Genomic DNA, 25,482 nt, shown 5'->3' with positions numbered 1-25,482 from the left:
ACCATTGCAAAATTGTATATTTTTACACAAAAAGGACGAATTCATTTGTTTATTTTTTTTCTTTAAAGTCACAAACATGAGGACTTCAGTTGCTTTGATCAAAGTGTGACTTAGAATATAACACAAGTAAATCCATGCTCACCTATGACATTTGCACGAAATGTTCCCAATAGCTATACTTTTTCAGCCAACTCGAGTCTGTGGAGAACGAGTTATAGTCAGTTATTTTTTAGTTTATTCTGTGGGAAGGCAAGTCAGCCTACTTATGGTTCTATCTGCATTAACTATGCTTTCTGTTGGTCCCTTTAATGATTTCCAAACATTAGTCGTAACCAATGGTATAGTAGGGCTAAATGTTTGGCATATTCTTCCTGTTGTATTGTCGCTATCACCAGTGCAGTCTAGGGTTACGGAGGTGTTTAACTTAAAGACGATGGGATCCTAGTGAAATGCTTGAAGGCCTTTCGACCTCACTATGCCTATGCTGTAGATTGTAAATAAGAATACAGTGCAGGGATGCAGGATGCATATTTGACTAGGGGCAGGGGTATAAAAAGGGTTGTGCAGTGATAAACAGGGACATGCACGGCCAAGTAACTGGTCAACAATTAAAATTAGGAGAGGAAACCATCTCCTACCACCAGGCTCTGACAACATTTGCCACCAGATGCTGATCAGTTGTACCACACATATGCTGACAACATCAACATTTAGGTACATTATAAGGTGAATTCTATTGTCGGGGTCAGTTTTGGATAGTAGGGAGTGGTCATATCAACAGGATCTGGTGCTACATCTTAAATGCTTAATTAGTTACCATGTGGGGACTATTATAAGAGTAGAATTAGAAAATTAATGTTAGGATTTACTTTACTTTCAGAAACTTTATCTACATAGTATATATACTGTTGATATTTATATGACTGCCACGGCTATTTCAATATGAATAGTGATAAACTTACTTAACTTTACAAAGTGTTGATTGGTTTGTGATTTGTGTAATCCTCCCCATTTTGTGGACTTCAAGAATAAAAAGACTGACTGTTGCACTGGGATGAGTTTGTTGGAGTTTTCTGATGGCCAGCTTGTCGGTGGCTCTAGGAAACTAACTGAAGCTAAATATATTTTCATGGATTTGTCCTACTGAGTCCTGCGGACGCTCCCTATTACAATACTAATGAAAGCAGCAAACGGTAGATTATAAATTGTAGAAATGGAAGATGATGTTTTCTAGACATGAAACAGAAACTAAGTGACTTTCTATTTGTGCAGATCCTTCCAGCTAAAACTGTATACCTGCTGATGAAGAAGGACTACCGAATCTCCAGGAACATCCGAGCATCATGGTTTCTTGAGCATTTGAACAGTGTTATGGAGTTCAACCCTGTACAGTGCATTGTAAGAAATTGCTTCATAATTAATTGTATGAAGAATGTTCACTTAAATATGTTGAAAGGTTAGATGTTTGAATTTAACATGAAATGATGTCAGTGTTTACAGTCTCCTTTAAAAGCTCTGTCATAGTTATATGTACTCTTATGCAGTTCATGCCCTTATCAGGTTGCTCAAATTTTCTAGACATAAATTTGTATAAACATTTGTTTTCTCCATATGCTTAACATTTCTCTGGATTTAAACAAATGTAATCAGAAATGTATGAATTCTGACTACTTCTATGTTGTACATGGAATTATTGTTTGTCATAGCATTTGCTTACTGGTATTCAAATGTGTTACAATTATTCTAAAAACAGAATGATACAGATGAAGAACTCAAGCTTGTGTCTGTGGTACCAGCCACAAATGAGGAGACAGGTGATGATCAACTTCCTTTGGTGCAGCCAGGAATGCCTTTCATGTTTCAACTTCTTCCATCAACAGTGGTCACTTTCCTAGCCAAGCGCTACAGACTTGTATTTGTCCTTGATCTCAGCCCCTCAGCAGCATCTGTAGTAAGTTATCACTCTACAGAGAATCATGACATGTACAAGTATAACTTTCACCTCAATATTAGTAGTTGATGATGTAAGTGAGGTAAGCCTAGTTTTATGTATTGATTTATTTAGCTATAAGGAATTGATGTTGACCTTAGTTGAGAAGGGTATGTACGCCAGTAGATAAGTTATGTATAAAATTTTAACCTCAGAAGGATACAAAGGTCATGTTGAATTTGAAGTCATTGCTTAGTAGAGAATTTTATGAAATACTCTATTCTTGATTTTTTTATGTGTGGTTAGACATGTTCTCATTTGATATTAATACAATTTTTTTGAAGAAATATTGTACACTGTAAAAAAATTATTGCTGCAGAAGGGTAATGTCATGATTTTAGTGCTGTTTAGATTTGTCAGTGGATGTATGTGTTTGCTAACATGTGATTGTATTGTTATTATATGTAACGGAAGTCATATCCCAACCAAAGACTGAAAAATTAGTATTTTTGTCTGAAATAAAAGTGGTCCAGACTCACACATTCAATATGTACATAGACTTGTCTACAGTGAATCGTTGCTGAAGGTTTGCTCAACACACTCAGATTTGTTGATCAGACAGGATTTTGTTTTTATACAAACCAAGGACATTAAATTTTAATTGTCATTAACAAATCTCACAAGTCCTGATACATTTGGTTACCCTATATTTTTTGAATTCAGTCTATTTACTCATGAATATTCATATATTTTAGGATCTGAAGACTGGAGAAGTGCTGTTGGACAAAATCAGTCACAACCTCAGATGTAGCATTACTGGACTTGTAAAGCCAGTGAGTTTTCAGAGTTTATTTAGTGAGATACGTTTTTCTCTGAGCATGATATAAATACTTTGTACAAATATTCAATACAAAATCTTTATTTTGTGCTATGATATTCATAAGATGTTACCGTGGTAATTCGTTTTTTGTTTTTGTAGTTTATGCTTCCTGGCACCAAGATGAAGTTTGTACCTGAACTTTATGTCACAGTTATAGCCTACACACCTGTTCTAGCTTGTACGGCCAACCAGGTAAACTCACAATGACAGATTTATGTCACAGTCATAGCCTACATACCTAGTCTAGCTTGTACTGCCAACCAGGTAAACTCACAATGACAGATTTATGTCACAGTCATAGCCTACACACCTGTTTTAGCTTGTACGGCCAACCAGGTAAACTCACAATGACAGATTTATGTCACAGTCATAGCCTACATACCTGTTTTAGCTTGTACTGCCATCCAGGTAAACTCACAATGATGGAATGCTTGTACATTTTTTTTTATAATGATTAATCTTAACCAGTGACTTCTTTCGCTAATATGTAAAAATTTGGTCCCTTGTGTTTTAAAACTTAATCACAGTTGTATTAGAATATTGTTAGTGCTTTGACAACTGTAATGCTTGATCTGATGATGGATATGTATTTAACATGATCTGTCCAGCTCTATGGTCCAGTATCTAAAAATGTTTGAACCCCATTTTGTTGCATATTATTTTTCAACACATTATATAAAAGGCAACATCTGGAAAAGGTCCTGAATAATTATGGTAGATAATTGATGTTCCTGCAGGCAACAGTTGAAATAAAATCACCAAATTAATTGTAATGTCAATGATGTGAGTTGGTGTAATTTATGTGTTTAATTCATTATCTCTCTCTCTCGAATTACAGAGTATGTTTCTTTGGGTGTATTGATAGAGCTGTTGACTGTGATACCCCAGAACTGAGTTATGTTTCTTTTTGGACACTTAATGGGGATGTGTTTTATCTTCTCATTTACTGTTTCATATATATGTTTATACCATTATGTTGAAATTAATAATTGATGGAAAATATTTTGAGGAAATGGGTTATGTTTTTTTAAAATAGAAAGGAGGGAAAAATAAAATGGTCCTTGCTCGAAATGAGTTATTTGGTATGAGCTCTGCTGTGGACTGGCCTTTCATTTAAGCCCTGCTGCATACTAATAATGTTGAATTATAATGTGTACCTGCTGTTACAGGTTCTTGCCCAGGGAATGAAAGTAACAGAAGATAATGCAGAGAGCTTCCTTAGTTTAGTGCTGGATAGACTTGATAACTTTGAGCAAAGTTTGGCCTCAGGATTTAACAAACTGAACAACAACCTAACTGTGGTAAGAATTGGGATATTTCATGGTAGAGAAAAATAATTAATTTGACATCAAAATCTGTCCACAGGATGATATAAGTGGCAAACAGTAATGCTTAGCTATTATGATAATTTCTACGCTACCTACATTATACCTTAGCCTTGTTATAATCAGGCAAACTTGATTGTTTTACACTTGATATGAATACACAAAGTTAGAAAATGGCAGAACATAATGGAAATTGTCACAATATTCTTCTAGTTCGTATTAAATGTAGTTATATAATTACAGGTATACAGAATACCAGTTATTCTGTGTTGGTATATGGTATATTCTCAGACTTGAAATGTGATTATTGTTTAATCATTGAAGTTTATTGATTATGAGATGAAAAACACTATTGAATTCTGCATCATCCTTCAGATGGACGAGGACTTAGCTGAGAGTATTGGTTATGAAGAAGTTAATGCACACAGAAGAAAACTAAATGATTCTCTTTACAACCTTATCCGCCAAGGACTCTTTGGTCTTCAACTTCTTCCAGAGAACTCTAGTGCAGGTATTTTCATATGCATCTCATATGTCCTTTGGAAATGTTGTTTCTTGGCTCAAAAGTAACATTACCAGTGTTACTGTTTTCTAAATGGGATTGAATTTACTATTAGAAATTCTTTAATGTTGAAATGTTTTACAGGGATTATTATTGTGACGGATGCCATGATGGGATCACCAGATGCCAATATATTTGACCATATCATGACACAACTTAGAAACAGCACTGTTGCATGTTCCTTTCTTAAAATTGGTGAAACATACTGTGCCCGGTGTCAGTTTGGTTGTATACCACATGTAGAGCTGCTGCAGTTCATTGCCACGGCTACATTTGGAGCCTACTTTGCTATGTGTCCTGATGTTGTGAGTATAAGACTTTGTATACTACATTAAACAAAAGTAACCTAAATATAACTGAACTAGTGTGGACCTGTTATGTATAAGTAACCTCAGTATTGTTTAACTACTATAATTTCAGGTTTATAAATCACAACTTTTTTCCTCAGCAGTTGGGCTTGTAGCTTATATGCCAGTGCGGATTATATGTGGACGAAAATAAAAATTGGCAAAATGAAAAAAATAAAAATAAAGCATATTGCTGGACAATGGTTCTTGACCATTATGTATTTCAGAAGTGCTATTTTGTCTAGGTGTATCACATGCACTATTGATCTGCATGACCTCGCACCCTGATAATTGCTGTAACATGTCACGCTTCTAGGAAGAATAAAAAATAGTGATTTAAACCAAGGATACCAGTACACCAGCACGAGACGTTGGTACCAAGTTTAGTACAAGTACCAGTCCATTATGTGTTTGTGACTGAAACAGATCGTCTAGAACCGTTATTTGCAAATGTATACAGGATGATATTAAGATTAAGATATAAATAACATTCTCTTGGATTTAATTAATCCAACCTTTTAATATGAACCACAATAATATCATCTGAACTTTCAGAAGCCATAGCGGAAGTTAACAATAGCCTGTTGCATCCTAGGATGGATAGGTCATCAGGTCATATTCTAGGATGACCGCCATGCTTCTTGAAGTAACCTCAGTATGGTTTAATTAATTGGGGACCTGTTATGTATAAGTAACCTCAGTATGGTTTAATTAGTGGGGACCTGTTATGTATAAGTAACCTCAGTATGATTTAATTAGTGGGGACCTGTTATGTATAAGTAACCTCAGTATGGTTTAATTAATGGGGACCTGTTAGGTATAAGTAACCTCAGTATGGTTTAAATAGTTGGGACCTGTTATGTATAAGTAACATTAGTATGGTTTAATTAGTGGGGACCTGTTAGGTATAAGTAACCTCAGTATGGTTTAATTAGTGGGGACCTGTTATGTATTAGTAACCTCAGTATGGTTTAATTAATGGGGACCTGTTATGTATTAGTAACCTTAGTATGGTTTAATTAGTGGGGACCTGTTATGTATTAGTAACCTTAGTATGGTTTAATTAGTGGGGACCTGTTAGGTATAAGTAACCTCAGTATGGTTTAATTAGTGGGGACCTGTTATGTATAAGTAACCTCAGTATGGTTTAATTAGTGGGGACCTGTTATGTATAAGTAACATTAGTATGGTTTAATTAGTGGGGACCTGGTATGTATAAATAACCTCAGTATAGTTTAATTAGTGTATTTTGAATATTTTTTAATACAAGGAGTTTTGACATTGTTGCACATGTTTCTTTTAACCAGTCCAAAGACAGCTGTGATCAGATGAACATATATCATAAAGCTCTGTTGCTGTGGAGTTTCCAGAAAGGTCTCGAAGGCTTTAAATATGAACTGACTCACCACCGTCATGTGGAGCCCATGCATCCAGTTGCTCTGTCAAATAGGTAAAGATCACAACACATGTACAATCATACAGTCCTCGGTTTATATATAGCTTTTGTAATCATCCATTACTGTTCAAATCAAAACCTAACTTATGCAGCTTCAGCCAGTCACTGAGTTTTAGTCAACTGTCATTAGATAATTTGGTTTTCAAAATTTAAGAATTAAAGATAAAAATCTACAACATGTTAATTAGAAAATGTTTTCATTGATATACAACTTTTTCATTACCTTGGAACTTATAACTTTTCACTTGTAAATGGACAGAATATGAACATATCAAATACTGTACACCACCTTCCATTCAAAGGTACTAGCTTTCTCAATTTCAGTAATGTAACAAGTTTGCTGCAATTTACTTTTGCAAATATGAGCCACCATTATAAAATTCAAAGTGTATGGTCCTCATTTAAACCAAGAGGGAGACCCCCATATCAGATTGCTAATTTAGCTGTCACATGATCTTACCATATACAGTTTGACAACTTATGAACAGCATATGGTACAATACCTAGTGGAATGGACAAGTCTTATTAACTTTAAAGTTCTTTAGGTCTCATGTGGCTTTGTTTATATAGCACTGTGAAGGTTGATCATGAACGGCTTGATATGATACGGTCATAGAATTCAAGCACGCTACAGGTCCCCAGTGGAATGTCCCCAGTGGAATGTTTCAATTATAAAATAAAGGAAATAACTTGTCCTAAATATTGAATTTAACTGTAGATTATTATAGCTTTATGTATTGTACATGTACATTCAGGATAAACAAATAGTCATTATATAAAGCAACAAAAGCAGTGTAAATTAGGCCGGTTTTGTGTAAGCAGTTGAAACAATTTTACCACTTTAACCTGCAAGAAAAATGTCAGGTACATATCGGGACTGAGGCTGGACTGCAAAATTTTGGCACGTGCAGTTTAAGGGGTTTTGCAGTACCTGTCCAAAACTAATTTAACTAAATATCTGAGATTAGTCCTAATGAATTAAGGGTCAAAGTAACCCGACCAATACTGAACATGAACACCAGTGTTGACCTCCACTGAGGGGAATGAAATATTTTTAATTAAACTTACAAAACTGCAACTTGTACATTGGACCACATGTACACAAAGATTCCTTTCTGCCAGTTAGGAAACGCTGAATGGTGGAGATGTATAGGTGACATTTTCTTCATATGGCCCTACTCTTGAGAGGAACTGACCTCCTTCTCAGATGTCAATTCTTACCACCCTACCATTAAGTTCATGTCCAAAATTAGCGACACATCAGTAGATTTGCTAGATACAGCCATCTTTTTGAGAGAGGATGGAGCAATACAAAGTCGTATCCACAACAAACCGATTACAACTTCCTGTATCTACATTACAAGCATAGCCAGCCCAAAACATCAAAAAGAGAACATACTGTGTTAACAAGCTTTACCAGGAAATTATACAGCACTAAAGAAAACTTCAATACTGAATACAACAATCTCATTGAATTGTATTTAATGATAAGAAAAGTATAACATAATGCTGTACTGCACTTACCTACCCTTTGAACATTGACCATTGTATGTTAAACTCCTGAAAAGCTATTTCAGGGAACCTCAATTTTAAAGTTTTGTCCTGGTAAAACCAACCCACTTACTAGTAACACTACAAGTATGCATGTTGGTCTCCTTTCAGGATTTTGTCACACCCAATTAAAGACAAGAATTCTGTGGTGCTACCCACTGTGAGACAGAAACACATGGATGCCAAACTAAGTGCTAACATTTTAAGTGTTCTGTCAGTGAGACTAAGGGAGGGTTATACTATCAAAGATGTCTACCTCAATAAAGGTAAGTATTGGGGTTATTCTCTTGATAAACTTAGGATTTATTAAAATATTTATGATATTGGAACAGTCAGAATCTTACCTTTGCTTGTTTGCTGCCAAAGTAATTTCAGGGTGGGGCTCTTCTTATGCTAACTGGTAGCAACTTCACTGAACAACATGTGGGAGGCTGAAGGCTTTCTATACAAAACAATGATTGAAGTCTTTTAGAAACACAAACCCACTTTGCATCTTTACTTGCAGTTGCATATTCTAATACTGTATTGGGAAGCTATCACAGGCCCTCCACCTCCCTCTCCTCCTTATTATAGAAATGCAGTATTCATCGATGATATTGTCACTCAATTATGATACACGTTATGTATACTTAAATTGAAAATGTTGACTGCAACTATTGTGATGGATGCAGCAAACAGGAAGCAAGAAAATGGCACAAAAAACATGATTATCTCCCTTTATCACATTTTTCTGTAGTGTGTTGTTTTTTTCCTGAATAACAGTACGCTGATGCTAAGAATGACCAAGGTTATTCATTGTATATGTATTTCAGGTTTATACTTATCCTTATTTCAGCTGTTGAACTTAACTGTAAAGACAAAGAAATCAAGTTTTTACTAATTCACTGACATCATATTTGATAATTAACCTTCTTTAACTTTCAGGTGGAAGTCAGATTGAGGTGCACTTAATTCTGCCATATAAAGATTATGTTAAAATTGAATATACTGCTACAGCTTTCTGGCCAATGGAAACGGATAGGTAAGTTGAACACTGGAAGTAATTAAACTTCTATTTTGATAAGTTTATAAGATATCACAGCAGTATTTGCAAGATATGCTTTAGAATGGTTGTAAAACATTTATTGAAGGGTTGTTATGAAAATATGTAGAAAAATGAGCAGAACAGCCAATGACTCCGTGTGTCCATTGTGTTTGGTTTAGGAGACAAATCACTAACTCCAATGTCTTGCTTTATTTTGTTTAAGGATACAGGCCACTGACTCTAATGTTTAGTGTGTTTTGTTTAAGGATACAGGCCACTGACTCTAATGTTTAGTGTGATTTTTTTAAGGATACAGGCCACTGACTCTAATGTTTAGTGTGTTTTGTTTAAGGATACAGGCCACTGACTCTAATGTTTAGTGTGTTTTGTTTAAGGATACAGGCCACTGACTCTAATGTTTAGTGTGTTTTGTTTAAGGATACAGGCCACTGACTCTAATGTTTAGTGTGTTTTGTTTAAGGATACAGGCCACTGACTCTAATGTTTAGTGTGTTTTGTTATAGGAGACAGGCCACTGACTCTAATGTTTAGTGTGTTTTGTTTAAGGATACAGGCCACTGACTCTAATGTTTAGTGTGTTTTGTTTAAGGATACAGGCCACTGACTCTAATGTTTAGTGTGTTTTGTTTAAGGATACAGGCCACTGACTCTAATGTTTAGTGTGTTTTGTTATAGGAGACAGGCCACTGACTCTAATGTTTAGTGTGTTTTGTTTAAGGATACAGGCCACTGACTCTAATGTTTAGTGTGTTTTGTTTAAGGATACAGGCCACTGACTCTAATGTTTAGTGTGTTTTGTTATAGGAGACAGGCCACTGACTCTAATGTTTAGTGTGTTTTGTTTAAGGATACAGGCCACTGACTCTAATGTTTAGTGTGTTTTGTTATAGGAGACAGGCCACTGACTCTAATGTTTAGTGTGTTTTGTTATAGGAGACAGGCCACTGACTCTAATGTTTAGTGTGTTTTGTTTAAGGATACAGGCCACTGACTCTAATGTTTAGTGTGTTTTGTTTAAGGATACAGGCCACTGACTCTAATGTTTAGTGTGTTTTGTTATAGGAGACAGGCCACTGACTCTAATGTTTAGTGTGTTTTGTTTAAGGATACAGGCCACTGACTCTAATGTTTAGTGTGTTTTGTTATAGGAGACAGGCCACTGACTCTAATGTTTAGTGTGTTTTGTTTAAGGATACAGGCCACTGACTCTAATGTTTAGTGTGTTTTGTTATAGGAGACAGGCCAACTCTAATGTTTTGTGTGTTTTGTTTAAGGATACAGGCCACTGACTCTAATGTTTAGTGTGTTTTGTTATAGGAGACAGGCCACTGACTCTAATGTTTAGTGTGTTTTGTTTAAGGATACAGGCCACTGACTCTAATGTTTAGTGTGTTTTGTTTAAGGATACAGGCCACTGACTCTAATGTTTAGTGTGATTTGTTATAGGAGACAGACTACTGAAGAGAACTACAGTCCCCAGGATTCACAGACCTATGCAGAGGTTTACATAGAAGGGCGTTATGACTTCCTACATGACTTCACTTGTTCACAACTCAAGGTCAACCAAAGTCAAAGAATGATCAACATTAAACGCTTTTGGATGACACTTGAAAGGTACTTTTTTGGCTTGAGTTGAAATCACAGAACACTAAATACAGTCTCATATTGTCTACTGAATAGTATCTTAATGATTGGTGTTTTTGACATATTTAGTATGAATTGTATTTAGGTTATATCTTACATACAGAGAGATCTGAATAAGGTATTTTGGGAGTTGTCCTTTATAAACAGGTTGTGTTCATCATACTTTGGGAGTTCCTCTTTAAGACAAATTGTCTAGGTATTGCATGGTGGGAGTTGTTTGCTATAGGCAGGTTATCTGTTGATATGATATTGTTTGAGATGTCTTAAGTAGAGAGGTTCTTGTCAGTGTGGGTATTGAAGGTTGAGGCAAGATGATCAACTGTTCTGTATATTTAGGTAAATTTATAACTGATTATAATTGTGCTGTTATTGTATGGAAGGTTGAGACAAGATGATCAACTGTTCTGTATATTTAGGTAAATTCATAACTGATTATAATTGTGCTGTTATTGTATAGAAGGTTGAGACAGGATGATCAGCTGTTCTGTATATTTAGGTAAATTCATAACTGATTATAATTGTGCTGTTATTGTATAGAAGGTTGAGACAGGATGATCAGCTGTTCTGTATATTTAGGTAAATTTATGACTGATTATAATTGTGCTGTTATTGTACCGAAGGTTGAGACAGGATGATCAGCTGCTTGACCACCTGCAGACTTTTGGGTCCAACACTGTTCACTACAAAGTACCTGACAGCATCAAAAAGGGCATTCCTCTGTTTTACATGCCACCTAACTCCAACAACCCTGTCCTCAACTCCCAACATAACAACAAGTAAGTTAAATGATTTTATCTCTGTGGGTGAAATTCCTGACATGGTTAATTGCCTCTTGTTATAGTATAATAGAATCTTTTATCCCCTTGGACAGGAGATAGGTGGATCTCAACCATAGGGGAAAGATGATTAAATGTGAAAGACAAGGCTTGTCGAGTATTTGTAACTTAAGCATCTTTTCCCAAGGGTTGCGATCACCATATCTTACCAACAAGGGGTTGAATGATAATTTTACTCGTACCCTGCTGATTTTATTAGGTACTCATGTGTGTTTTTGTTGTCCCAATGCTTTGAATCGTTGATGTGACATCAGTGAATTGTTACTGTGATGTCAAATCATTGTCCTGATGGGAATCTCCCTGTCTCCACCCCTAGATTGAGACAAGGAAATCTCACACCGATAAAAAGTATAAATTTACCTGTCCAGGTTAAACAAAATGGAGTGTCTCTTATCCATTGTCCAACTAAGGTTAATATCTTCAGTATTAAACCAGTATATGGAACAACATTGTATATGATTACATATTGATGGTAAAGTCTTCAGTGGTTATATAAGATCTCGGTCTCAATTATCTGTCAATGTTTTCTTGAAAACATGATGTCATTAGTTGAATTATCTCCACATTAGTTTATGTTAATAAATATATTTTACTGTTATGTTAGGGATTCTGCTCTGCTTTCATTTGCGATGTACTGGAAACCGGTGGTGAACTTGGATATAAAAATTTGGTAAGTTGAAACACCTTTTACAACAATTGATAATTGTTTAAAAAGTATCATAACTGTTTACTATTTTACTATGAGAAACACTTTCTATTATATGTTCTAGAATCAGATAACCTAAGAAATCATGTTACACACAGAACTGTATTGAATTCAGTTCAAGGGAGGTAATTTATGTATCTCAAGAGAAGTAACTTTTTGATAAGGTGATATACATTCAATAAGATTGTGTCTTTACACTGATTTGAATATTTGTAATTTGAAGTTTTATGTTATATTTTACAGGCAAAAGTGGATGCACAGTCACCGTATAGGGATGATTCTAGAACATGACGTGCCTTTACCCAAATACCTACATACCCCTAATTCTAGTGGGCGATTCCATGTGGTGCTGTGTCGCCAGGCGCTCACTTCCTTGCATGCCCTGCTACGTGACTGGAGTACCTTTGTGTTACTGGAGAATGATTCCTATATTAAGTTACTGCCAAGGTTTGTATTCATATATAGTACAACATTTTGAAAAGACTTTCCCCTGCATAAGTCATATATCATACCATTTTTTGTAGTAAATATTTGTTGATGTCAGATATCATTAATTCAAATGTTTATGAAAAAAGAGTACAGGAGTTTACTTGTTTGCAATATTTTCATATCTCATTTTTATTGTTTTCCATATGGCAGCAATTCGGAAAAACCTCCAACCTCTTTCCTGTTACTGAGGGTGACATCCAAGCCACCATATATGGTACTGCGGTTGGCATTTTTAGGGGGTTCCCCTGGCTGGGAGAGATACTGTACCATTCAGGAGCTTCGTGACAAAGTGGCTGTTTTGAGATTCCCTAAGAGAGGTCCAACAAAGGTTGAGAAGGCAAAAGTATCTCCTACCAAGGACAGTGCACTGAAGAAACTAAAGAAAACACCATCACCTCTTTTACGGGATTGGTCAGAAATTAATTGCTGTGTTCTGCTGACCAAACCTGTAGAGCAAATACTCATCAGGTGAGTGAACTGTTACCATCCATTGAAACAAAAGATGGGATTAAACTGTTTCTTCCATAGATTCTCAGCAAACGACTTTTATTCCCATAGTGCAAATAGCTGTCAGGTGCTTTCAATATCTAAACAAGTTTTTGTGGAAAGATTTGAAATATGAGTCCAGTTTATATTGGATGATATCTTAGCCGTGGGTCGTGATAGCACAGTTGGATAAAGCATTGCCCTATGTCACCTCAGATGGAGATCCAGGTGCAATGGACAATGCTCCCTACCTGTAGTGGTTTGTATCTCTCAGGAAGCTGAAATGTTGACTGATCTATGCTGATGTTGTGTCCTTGAGAAACACATTTTACCCTTATTGCTTTGGATGGCATGCTATGGTCCTCCTGTATGATGTTCAGTGAGGAAGCCACCAAGTTAACAAGGAGACACTGCCTCAATATGACACTGGCTGTTCACACAGAGATAAACCCAACAAACCAGAACAAACAAATATCTTGGCCAGTGATTCATGTGTCTTGTCGGTGGTTTAGGGGGAATATTTCCATTCTCTTGTACAACAGTGATTTAGATGTTTTGTAATCAAACAAATTCTCTTTTTCCATTAGCAGTTTCTGCAGTACCCAATTGATGACATTTAAGTAAATTTTAAACATTACAGTAACATTAATTTTAAAAATTTGATAATGAATGTAATTCATGTATAAATGAAAAAATGGCATAATTTGTGATTGACAGCTATGATCGCTTACCTCAAGATATGAGTATCATAGAGGACCCCTCCAAGTTCCTTCCTAGTCATCTCTCAAACCAACAGCTTGCCAGTAAGACTGCTGTCGCCAACACCTTCAACATGATGTCTCGTTACCTCCACCATCAACGCTGGGTCTGGACTGTCAAACAGGGCAAGGTGGAGGTCAGCATGCCAGCCATAGGTCGTATCCTGTCCACTCTAGCCAAGTAAGTACTTCATACCTTGTCTACTAGTATAGAATGCAGGTCACATCAGATCACATCCTGTACACAAGCGAAGTAATTAGGTTTCATTCTATCCACGCTAAGAAAGTATACAGGTCACATTCCCTCTGCAAACTATGTTGGACATATCTTATCCATACTAGCAAAATAAAATTGTAATATCCTCTCAACACTAGAAAAGCATGAAGGTCAAATCATGTCTGCACTAGAAAAGTATAAAGGTAAAATCCTGACCTCACTACCAAAGTAAGTAGGTCGCATCACTATCAACTTTAATAGGTCACATCCTGTCTACATTTCTAAACTACCAAACCAAGTAGATCACACAGTATATACTACCAAATTGAATAGGTCACATCCTGTTTACCTGGCCACTCTACCAAACTAAGAAGATCACATCCTGTTTATACTACCAAATTAAAAAGGTTGCTTCCTGTCTACTCTATCAAATTGAATAGGTCACATCCCATCTATATGTTTCACTCTATCAAAGTGAACAGGTCACAATTTGTTCACTCTGTCAAAGTCAGTGTGCACTTTTTTGGTCACATCTGCCAAATAAAAAGGTAGCATTCTGTTGTTGAATAACCTATGGAGGTTGCATCCAAATCCTGATATATATGACTATTCCTTTTTTAAATGTGAAATGTTGTAAGAGTACACTACTTGTCATAAATAATTAGATGATTTGGTTAAAAGAAAATGGAGACAATGGACTTGTGTTACCTATTTCAGAATTCGCCTTCAGGAAGGATTCAATTTTGTCTCCAGTAATTCTGGCATTGTCAACATGGTGGCTGAAGTTGAAATGCAGGTATGCTATGTAGAAATATTTCCAGTTACCAGAAATATTCCTGATCTCCTGTGTTGGTTGTTATACAGTTTTTTTTGTAACACACCATTTCATTGGTTGATTTTTGAAGTTCTTTAAGTGATATATAAAGAAATCATATAATAAAACCTTATACACAAATTGTAACCTTTCAAAAATATGCTTCAATTAACCAGTCATCTGCTAAGTAATGGACAGCTCCTATATTAAACAAAAAAATTGACCACTGGGAAGTTATTTGGAAATCCAAACACTGTAACTTGAGACTTCAGTTGTCTAGTTAAGGATATGTTGGAAATTAATACACCATTATATAATTGTACTTTAATCCTGATCATAAAAACTGAATTAAGAAAATTATTTTTTCAATATAGCAAGGAAATTAATTAATTAAGATTAATGCAGATTAGAAACATGTCATTTATGTAGAGACTGATAATGGTACTATGAATAGGTTTATGTAAGGAGTGGCCTTAATTTACTGTTAGTTCCACCCATCAGCCGATTATCTGGTATCCTTGATAAGAAAGGTTTTCTTTATTCCATAACAAAAGGAACCATGAAAATATTGTTTGTTGTTTATAGGACAAGAATGGAGTGGACACGGATGTCACTAAATGTGCCATACAGTATATCATGTTCCCACCCTACATCAAAACTACGAGGGATAGGTGAGTATTACAGTATATAATGTTCAAATCCTTCATCAGAACTCTGAGAGACAGGTAAGTAATAAAGTATATCATGTTCCCACCCTACATCAGAACTCTGAGAGACAGGTAAGTAATACAGTATATAATGTTCAAATCCTTCATCAGAACTCTGAGAGACAGGTAAGTAATACAGTATATCGTGTTCAAATCCTTCATCAGAACTCTGAGAGACAGGTAAGTAATACAGTATATCGTGTTCAAATCCTTCATCAGAACTCTGAGAGACAGGTAAGTAATACAGTATATCGTGTTCAAATCCTTCATCAGAACTCTGAGAGACAGGTAAGTAATGCAGTATATCGTGTTCAAATCCTTCATCAGAACTCTGAGAGACAGGTAAGTAATACAGTATATCATGTTCCCACCCTACATCAGAACTCTGAGAGACAGGTAAGTAATACAGTATATAATGTTCAAATCCTTCATCAGAACTCTGAGAGACAGGTAAGTAATACAGTATATAATGTTCAAATCCTTCATCAGAACTCTGAGAGACAGGTAAGTAATACAGTATATCGTGTTCAAATCCTTCATCAGAACTCTGAGAGACAGGTAAGTAATACAGTATATCGTGTTCAAATCCTTCATCAGAACTCTGAGAGACAGGTAAGTAATAAAGTATATCATGTCCCCACCCTACATCAGAACTCTGAGAGACAGGTAAGTAATACAGTATATAATGTTCAAATCCTTCATCAGAACTCTGAGAGACAGGTAAGTAATACAGTATATAATGTTCAAATCCTTCATCAGAACTCTGAGAGACAGGTAAGTAATAATATCGTGTTCAAATCCTTCATCAGTATATACAGTATATCGTGTTCAAATCCTTCATCAGAACTCTGAGAGACAGGTAAGTAATACAGTATATCATGTTCCCACCCTTCATCAGAACTCTGAGAGACAGGTAAGTAATACAGTATATAATGTTCAAATCCTTCATCAGAACTCTGAGAGACAGGTAAGTAATACAGTATATAATGTTCAAATCCTTCATCAGAACTCTGAGAGACAGGTAAGTAATACAGTATATAAGTATATCAGAACTCTGTGTTCAAATCCTTCATCAGAACTCTGAGAGACAGGTAAGTAATACAGTATATCGTGTTCAAATCCTTCATCAGAACTCTGAGAGACAGGTAAGTAATACAGTATATCCAAATCCTTCATCAGAACTCTGAGAGACAGGTAAGTAATACAGTATATCGTGTTCAAATCCTTCATCAGAACTCTGAGAGACAGGTAAGTAATACAGTATATCGTGTTCAAATCCTTCATCAGAACTCTGAGAGACAGGTAAGTAATACAGTATATCATGTCCCCACCCTACATCAGAACTCTGAGAGACAGGTAAGTAATACAGTATATAATGTTCAAATCCTTCATCAGAACTCTGAGAGACAGGTAAGTAATACAGTATATAATGTTCAAATCCTTCATCAGAACTCTGAGAGACAGGTAAGTAATACAGTATATCCAAATCCTTCATCAGAACTCTGAGAGACAGGTAAGTAATACAGTATATCGTGTTCAAATCCTTCATCAGAACTCTGAGAGACAGGTAAGTAATAAAGTATATCATGTTCCCTTCACCCTAGAGACATCAGTATATCATGTTCTCTGAGAGACAGGTAAGTAATACAGTATATAATGTTCAAATCCTTCATCAGAACTCTGAGAGACAGGTAAGTAATACAGTATATAATGTTCAAATCCTTCATCAGAACTCTGAGAGACAGGTAAGTAATACAGTATATATTGTGTTCAAATCCTTCATCAGAACTCTGAGAGACAGGTAAGTAATACAGTATATCGTGTTCAAATCCTTCATCAGAATTCTGAGAGACAGGTAAGTAATACAGTATATCGTGTTCAAATCCTTCATCAGAACTCTGAGAGACAAGTAAGTAATGCAGTATATCGTGTTCAAATCCTTCATCAGAACTCTGAGAGACAGGTAAGTAATACAGTATATCATGTTCAAATCCTTCATCAGAACTCTGAGAGACAGGTAAGTAATACAGTATATAATGTTCAAATCCTTCATCAGAAGTCTAAGAGACAGGTAAGTAATACAGTATATATAGTGTTCAAATCCTTCATCAGAACTCTGAGAGACAGGTAAGTAATACAGTATATATCGTGTTCAAATCCTTCATCAGAACTCTGAGAGACAGGTAAGTAATACAGTATATCGTGTTCAAATCCTTCATCAGAACTCTGAGAGACAGGTAAGTAATAAAGTATATCATGTTCCCACCCTACATCAGAACTCTGAGAGACAGGTAAGTAATACAGTATATCGTGTTCAAATCCTTCATCAGAACTCTGAGAGACAGGTAAGTAATGCAGTATATCGTGTTCAAATCCTTCATCAGAACTCTGAGAGACAGGTAAGTAATACAGTATATAATGTTCAAATCCTTCATCAGAACTCTGAGAGACAGGTAAGTAATACAGTATATCGTGTTCAAATCCTTCATCAGAACTCTGAGAGACAGGTAAGTAATACAGTATATCGTGTTCAAATCCTTCATCAGAACTAGAGACAGGTAAGTAATACAGTATATCGTGTTCAAATCCTTCATCAGAACTCTGAGAGACAGGTAAGTAATAAAGTATATCATGTTCCCACCCTACATCAGAACTCTGAGAGACAGGTAAGTAATACAGTATATCGTGTTCAAATCCTTCATCAGAACTCTGAGAGACAGGTAATTGCAGTATATCGTGTTCAATCCTTCATCAGAACTCTGAGAGACAGGTAAGTATACAGTATATAATGTTCAAATCCTTCATCAGAACTCTGAGAGACAGGTAAGTAATACAGTATATCATGTTCAAATCCTTCATCAGAACTCTGAGAGACAGGTAAGTAATACAGTATATAATGTTCAAATCCTTCATCAGAAGTCTAAGAGACAGGTAAGTAATACAGTATATATAGTGTTCAAATCCTTCATCAGAACTCTGAGAGACAGGTAAGTAATACAGTATATATTGTGTTCAAATCCTTCATCAGAACTCTGAGAGACAGGTAAGTAATACAGTATATATCGTGTTCAAATCCTTCATCAGAAGTCTAAGAGACAGGTAAGTAATACAGTATATATAGTGTTCAAATCCTTCATCAGAACTCTGAGAGACAGGTAAGTAATACAGTATATATCATGTTCAAATCCTTCATCAGAACTCTGAGAGACAGGTAAGTAATACAGTATATATCGTGTTCAAATCCTTCATCAGAAGTCTAAGAGACAGGTAAGTAATACAGTATATATAGTGTTCAAATCCTTCATCAGAACTCTGAGTGACAGTTGAGTATCACAGAATTATGAATTTTGATCATTTCACTACATATACAATGTACATAAACCTGTATGCTGTTTTGGATTTGGAAATAATAAAACTTGAAACTTGTGATCAGTATATCATGTTCAAACCTTACAAGAAATGTATGAGGGACAGGTGAGTATTACAGTTTGTCATTTTCCACTCTACATTAAGACTACTGTATACTATTAAGACCACTAATCAATGCTTTAGGTGGTATATCAAAGTGAGGATGAGGAAAGAGTCCGCAAGAATTCTTGAAAGACTAATTTAACTATTGCTGTTGATGGTGCTTTACAACATGTCTGGGGAGAGTCACCTTTCAGTTTTTTTAAGATCGTTTTAACCTTTACTCTGTGTGGTGTTTTATAGTGTGTCTGAGGAGGATGTGGATGAGGTGGAGACTACTGAAGCTGATGGAGATGTACAGATTGTCACAGAATGTTGGGCGGAGCCTCAGTTTGGTGTTGGTGTCAACAACCCAACAGAGAGAAAGCACTGGGATGGCATGACCTACAAAGACATGGCTAAAGCTGTAAGTAAATAATTTTGTATCATAGACGTATGTACTTCAGATACTTGTTGGCATAAAATTATTTTCAGCATTTTCAAGTTATAGGACCAACTTGAAATTTTTGTATAGATTCTTCAGAACTACGGATTTATGCCTCAAGGGTCATATGTCACACCTTGATGTGCTATGTAAACATTATCACTGTCCTACTGGTAAACTTTTCACACCTCGTGACTCCTAAACGATAGACCGACCAGCCTACCTGTAAGGTCCAGCTAGGTCCAGGGAAGTCTGATGCTTTTTTTTTAGTTGGCTAATGCAATCCAAATGTTAAAAGTGATTGGAAACCCTTCTCACTTGGAACTTGTCACGATGATTAGGCCCATGTGCAAGTTGGCGCCATGCAAAAAAGTTGAACATGCTGCTGAAACTTCCTGTAGTGTGTTTTTAGTATGCATACCAAGATCAATTAAAGATCAATCAGACATTTTCACAAAGCTTCATGGTGCTGCTTATGTCTTCGCTGATATTCATCTTCCTGAATGATTCATTCTAGATACATAATGTATCATTTGGAATGAAGATTGAAAATCCATTTGGTCATGATATCAGAACATTGATGCTTTCATCTTCATTAAATCATTTATTGCTTAAATTATCATGAGCACTGGAAAGATGACTGTAAAATGTTCTGACACTGGGGTTTCCCTATGTTGTGTTTTATGACATGTGATTGGCCAATAAAAATAACCATAAATATGATAGGCATGAAAACATGGTGTTTCACAGGTGAACAGTTCACACTCGGTTGGCTAGTTCTGTCAGCAATGGTGGATGAGAAGCAATCTTTAGGACACATTATATTGAAGTTGCAGATGTACACACTAAATATATAAATTGACTTTGCAATTATGCCCTATTATGTATCCTACACAGTAATGGACAAATTAATTATGCAGCAAAATATCTGCTCATGACACTGTAGTTTCGTGAATGAATTTGACCACATTTACACTGTGAATATGACATGATCGTTCATGATTATTTGTGATAGTTGATGAGATATTTCAAAGGATAAACAAAGAAAAGTTAAGAAAATCAATGTGCTTACGGTTAAAACAAATTAGATTACAAATGTTTGTCTTGAAGCAATTTCTGTAAGAAACAATTCTGTTTGGCACATCAGAAAGTTAACTTCTGGGTTTAGATGTATGATGTAGATCAGAAAGTTAACTTCCGGGTTTAGATGTAGTATATAGATGTTCAGCTGTTAATGTTGTATTCCACTTATCACATTTTCCCCTGACAATTGGAACATAATATTAAGGAGTTTCTACTCTATTCAACTTTAATCAAACGAATGCAACACGGATAAAGTTTTGAATGTTATTTAATATGTGAAATTTACATTACAGAAAATAATTTGCGAGCTAAACAATTAACTTGCTCAGTATTACATTTTAAGATATTGGCATACTGTTAGCCAATAGCCAAAACAGTTATCTGGTACACTTTATCTGTTAGGATATTTGAGTTACCTCCCTTGCCCAGTAGTTGCCTCATTGACACTACATCTGTCTGGGTAACCAGAGGAGAATATTTTTACTGTTGTGCAGTGTTGTCAACATGTAGTCATAAAATATGTAGCTAGGTATTTTACAGGGTCATCAAGTAAGAAAGACTTATATTCATAAGTTTTACTGACTTCATCATATTTCTTTATATGTTGATATTCTATGCAATTTTTAAGTCATATGTTAATCTTAACATGCAGAACATTAGCAGGGTATTGTGACTAGTTCTATGTTATAATGATAGTTTCAGTGATTAAACAAAAGCTATGTTATAAATATCACAATACATAGAGGATATTTAATAGTCTCCTTTGGAATATCAGTAACATGGAGGATATTAAATGGTTTTCTTTGGAATACAAATGATATATATAATATCTAAATGTCCTCTCTGGATATAAATACATAGAGGATATTAGATAATTTCCTTTGGAATATCAATAACGTGGAGAATATTTAATAGTTTTCATTGGAATACCAATAACATAGATAATATGTTATGGTCTCCTTTGAAATATCAGTAAAATGTTGGATATGTACTGGTCTCCTTTGGAATATTAATAACATAGAGGATTTTTAATGGCCTCCTTTGGATTACCAAATATATTCTCATGAGTACAAAACACAAAGTGAAAATTGTCAGTATATTTTAACCTTTAAAGTGAAATGTATTTGGTTTTATGTATTAGAAAAATAGAAATGTCATAATTAATGGACTATGATGCCATATAATCATCTTTATTCTGTTTGTTATTTGGAATCAACCGCCCGTCTGATTCTGTAATTTCTACAAATTCTAGTAAAATTCCATGAAAATGTGCCATCATTTGTGCTATTTATCATATACTTAAGTGTTTGTTATAGCAACTAATTGGTATACAGTTTCATATACCCGTACATTTTAACAGAAACGATACAGCTTTCAGAGAACAGAAAGTCATATTAGTGCAATTAATAGGACATCTTCACCCTGATGGATATCAACAGTGCCTCTATAAACAATATCTGTTGTTATATTGAGAATTCAGTATATCTCTGGTAAAGATATAATCACAGGATGGATCACATTGTATCATAAATACATAGGGAATACATGGTCAGTGTCAATATGTCTTTCAGGTAAAGACAGACAAAGTACCCTAGTGCATCCTGGTAGTTTGTCAAAATTGATACAACTACAGATGATAACACTAGGACAGGAGAGATTGACATACTGGTTATATAGGATCATATCCTAATAGTGTCACTGATCCACACAACGCAGACTTTGATACAGAAATTCCAGCTTGTCTGAAAAAAATAGCATGTTTTAAAAAGACTTCAGGTTAATAACCAACAACAGTACTTTATAGTACACAACTGGAGTGTAAACAGGTAGGAATAATCTTAGAAAATGGAATACTACATTTATATATGTATCAGTATGTCAGTACTTTTATTGGTAGGTAAAATAATGCTTTCTCTACCATCAAAGACACCCCTGATTCAGTGTATAACTAGGATATTTCAAAAACTCAAATGTTGCAGGTAAAGAAACTGTCCATGACCATGTTTATACATAATAAACATTACCTATTTGTCACTGACTGATCAACTGTTCATACTAGAAAGAACACCTGTCTAGAGGTAAATGATGGTTTGTGAGTGATTACTTGTGTACTAGAGGGATCACCTGTCTACCTCAGAGATTACCTGTCTGACCCTGAAAGAACGCCTGTCTGTACCAGAGTGCTCACTTGTCTTAACCTCAGTGATCACTTCTGTACCAAAGTGATCATCTATCTATTCGTCAGTGACCACCTGTTGGTCCCTGAGTGATCACATGTCTATACTAGAGTGTTCAGCTCTCAGTACTTTAGTAATTTCTTGCCTTTACCAGAATAATCATTTCTCTGTACCTTTACCTGAATAATCATTTCTCTTTACCTGAGTGATCACCAGTCAGTACCGTAATGATCATCTGTCTGTCACCAGAGATCACCTGTTTGTGCCCCAGAGATCACCTTTCTGTTCTTCAGCGATCACCCTTCTGTACTAGAATGATCAACTGTTTTTACCCCAGAGATCACCTTTCTGTCCTTCAGCGATCACCCTTCTGTACTAGAATGATCAACTGTTTTTACCCCAGAGATCACCTGCTTGTGCTCCAGAAGTTTTCAATAAAGTTTGTGTAATCCTCAATGAAGAACAGGTGAAAGATACAAGCTTGCTATGCCCCTTGTTTATCATTGACTACTTCATACTGGTGATACATTTTATGAATGGCTCCTATTTTTGTTTTGTGAATCAGTATTTTTTATGAATGACCTAGTAATTAAGCCATATAAACAACATATGAATAATGATTATGTTGGGATGAGTGTGTTATCTCTGTATTTACCTTACTCCACCTTTGGTCGAGGGAGAGGATACAGGTAGTAATCACCACTAGAGAATTAGTTCCCGTACAGGGTAGCACAGATAACACGGATAAAGATGTGAAGATTAGACCAAAGGCCACCATTTAATAACCTTTGTCAATTCTCTTATCATTCACACGTAACTCTCATTGCCTGGGCCCATGAGAAAATATCTAACTCTAATACAAATTGTAATACAGTAGGTGTTATTATGACATCTGTATAACTTAGTAACCCTGTGGACAGACACCTGTAAAATTACATATGATATACGACAACTATATACCTCATAAAACTGAGTACCTCTGTATTATTACATGTACTACCTGTATAATTAGAAAAACTGTGTATTATTACATATACTTCCTACATAATTAGAAAAACTGAGTACCTCTGTATTATTACATGTATTATAATTAGAAAAACTGAACATATACTTAAGGACACTTGTATAATTAGAAAAAACTGAGTACCTCTGTATTATTACATGTACTACCTATATAATTAGAAAAACTGAGTACTTCTGTATTATTACATATACTTAAGGACACCTGTATAATTAGAAAAAACTGAGTACCTCTGTATTATTACATGTACTACCTGTATAATTAGAAAAACTGAGTACTTCTGTATTATAACATATACTTAAGGACACCTGTATAATTAGAAAAAACTGAGTACCTCTGTATTATTACATGTACTACCTGTATAATTAGAAAAACTGAGTACTTCTGTATTATAACATATACTTAAGGACACCTGTATAATTAGAAAAAACTGAGTACCTCTGTATTATTACATGTACTACCTGTATAATTAGAAAAACTGAGTACTTCTGTATTATAACATATACTTAAGGACACCTGTATAATTAGAAAAAACTGAGTACCTCTGTATTATTACATGTACTACCTATATAATTAGAAAAACTGAGTACTTCTGTATTATTACATATACTTAAGGACACTTGTATAATTAGAAAAAACTGAGTACCTCTGTATTATTACATGTACTTAAGGACACCTATATAATTAGAAAAACTGAGTACCTCTGTATTATTACATGTACTACCTATATAATTAGGAAAAACGGAGTACTTCTGTATTATTACATATACTTAAGGACACTTTTATAATTAGAAAAAACTGAGTACCTCTGTATTATTACATATACTTAAGGACATCTATATAATTAGAAAAAATGGAGTACCTCTGTATTATTAAATGTACTTAAGGACACCTATATAATTAGAAAAACTGAGTACCTCTGTATTATTACATGTACTACTTATATAATTAGAAAAAACTGAGTACCTCTATATTAGTAGATGTACTTAAGGACACCTGTATAATTAGAAAAACTGAGTACCTCTCTATTATTACATATATTAACTATATAATTAGAAAAAACGGAGTACCTCTGTATTATTACATATACTTAAGGACACCTATATAATTAGAAAAAACGGAGTACCTCTGTATTATTACATGTACTTAATGACACCTATATAATTAGAAAAACTGAGTACCTCTGTATTATTACATGTACTACCTATATAATTAGAAAAACTGAGTACTTCTGTATTATAACATATACTTAAGGACACCTGTATAATTAGAAAAAACTGAGTACCTCTGTATTATTACATGTACTACCTGTATAATTAGAAAAAACGGAGTACCTCTGTATTATTACATGTACTTAAGGACACCTATATAATTAGAAAAACTGAGTACCTCTGTATTATTACATGTACTACCTATATAATTAGAAAAAACTGAGTACCTCTATAGTAGTAGATGTACTTAAGGACACCTATATAATTAGGTAAACTGAATACCTCTGTATTATTAGATGTACTTTAGGACACCTATATAATTAGAAAAAACTGAGTACCTCTGTA

General features: G+C 35.0%; 1 protein-coding gene across 1 annotated transcript in view; it reads left to right on the top strand.

Annotated features, from left to right (window-relative positions):
* The first annotated feature begins 1,236 nt into the window (after positions 1-1,236).
* The window catches only part of LOC132561330 (KICSTOR complex protein SZT2-like), an 80,042-nt gene continuing 55,796 nt past the window's right edge, over positions 1,237-25,482 (top strand). Inside the window, exons 1-19 of the mRNA XM_060226056.1 lie at positions 1,237-1,398; positions 1,754-1,951; positions 2,686-2,763; positions 2,910-3,002; positions 3,980-4,108; positions 4,511-4,646; positions 4,782-5,002; positions 6,352-6,494; positions 8,163-8,317; positions 8,976-9,072; positions 10,570-10,710; positions 11,361-11,516; positions 12,181-12,246; positions 12,526-12,729; positions 12,922-13,239; positions 13,975-14,196; positions 14,950-15,032; positions 15,645-15,717; positions 19,465-19,627. Coding sequence (XP_060082039.1) covers positions 1,237-1,398; positions 1,754-1,951; positions 2,686-2,763; positions 2,910-3,002; positions 3,980-4,108; positions 4,511-4,646; positions 4,782-5,002; positions 6,352-6,494; positions 8,163-8,317; positions 8,976-9,072; positions 10,570-10,710; positions 11,361-11,516; positions 12,181-12,246; positions 12,526-12,729; positions 12,922-13,239; positions 13,975-14,196; positions 14,950-15,032; positions 15,645-15,717; positions 19,465-19,627 — 2,838 coding nt within the window. The remainder of the gene's footprint in view (positions 1,399-1,753; positions 1,952-2,685; positions 2,764-2,909; positions 3,003-3,979; positions 4,109-4,510; positions 4,647-4,781; positions 5,003-6,351; positions 6,495-8,162; positions 8,318-8,975; positions 9,073-10,569; positions 10,711-11,360; positions 11,517-12,180; positions 12,247-12,525; positions 12,730-12,921; positions 13,240-13,974; positions 14,197-14,949; positions 15,033-15,644; positions 15,718-19,464; positions 19,628-25,482) is intronic.

The sequence above is a fragment of the Ylistrum balloti genome, unplaced genomic scaffold (genome assembly GCF_031769215.1).
Source record: "Ylistrum balloti isolate Yb309-2 unplaced genomic scaffold, AGI_CSIRO_Ybal_v1 Utg369668, whole genome shotgun sequence".
Classification (NCBI taxonomy): domain Eukaryota; kingdom Metazoa; phylum Mollusca; class Bivalvia; order Pectinida; family Pectinidae; genus Ylistrum; species Ylistrum balloti.
Note: the sequence above shows the minus strand (reverse complement) of the source record. Positions and strands in the feature narration are given on the sequence as shown.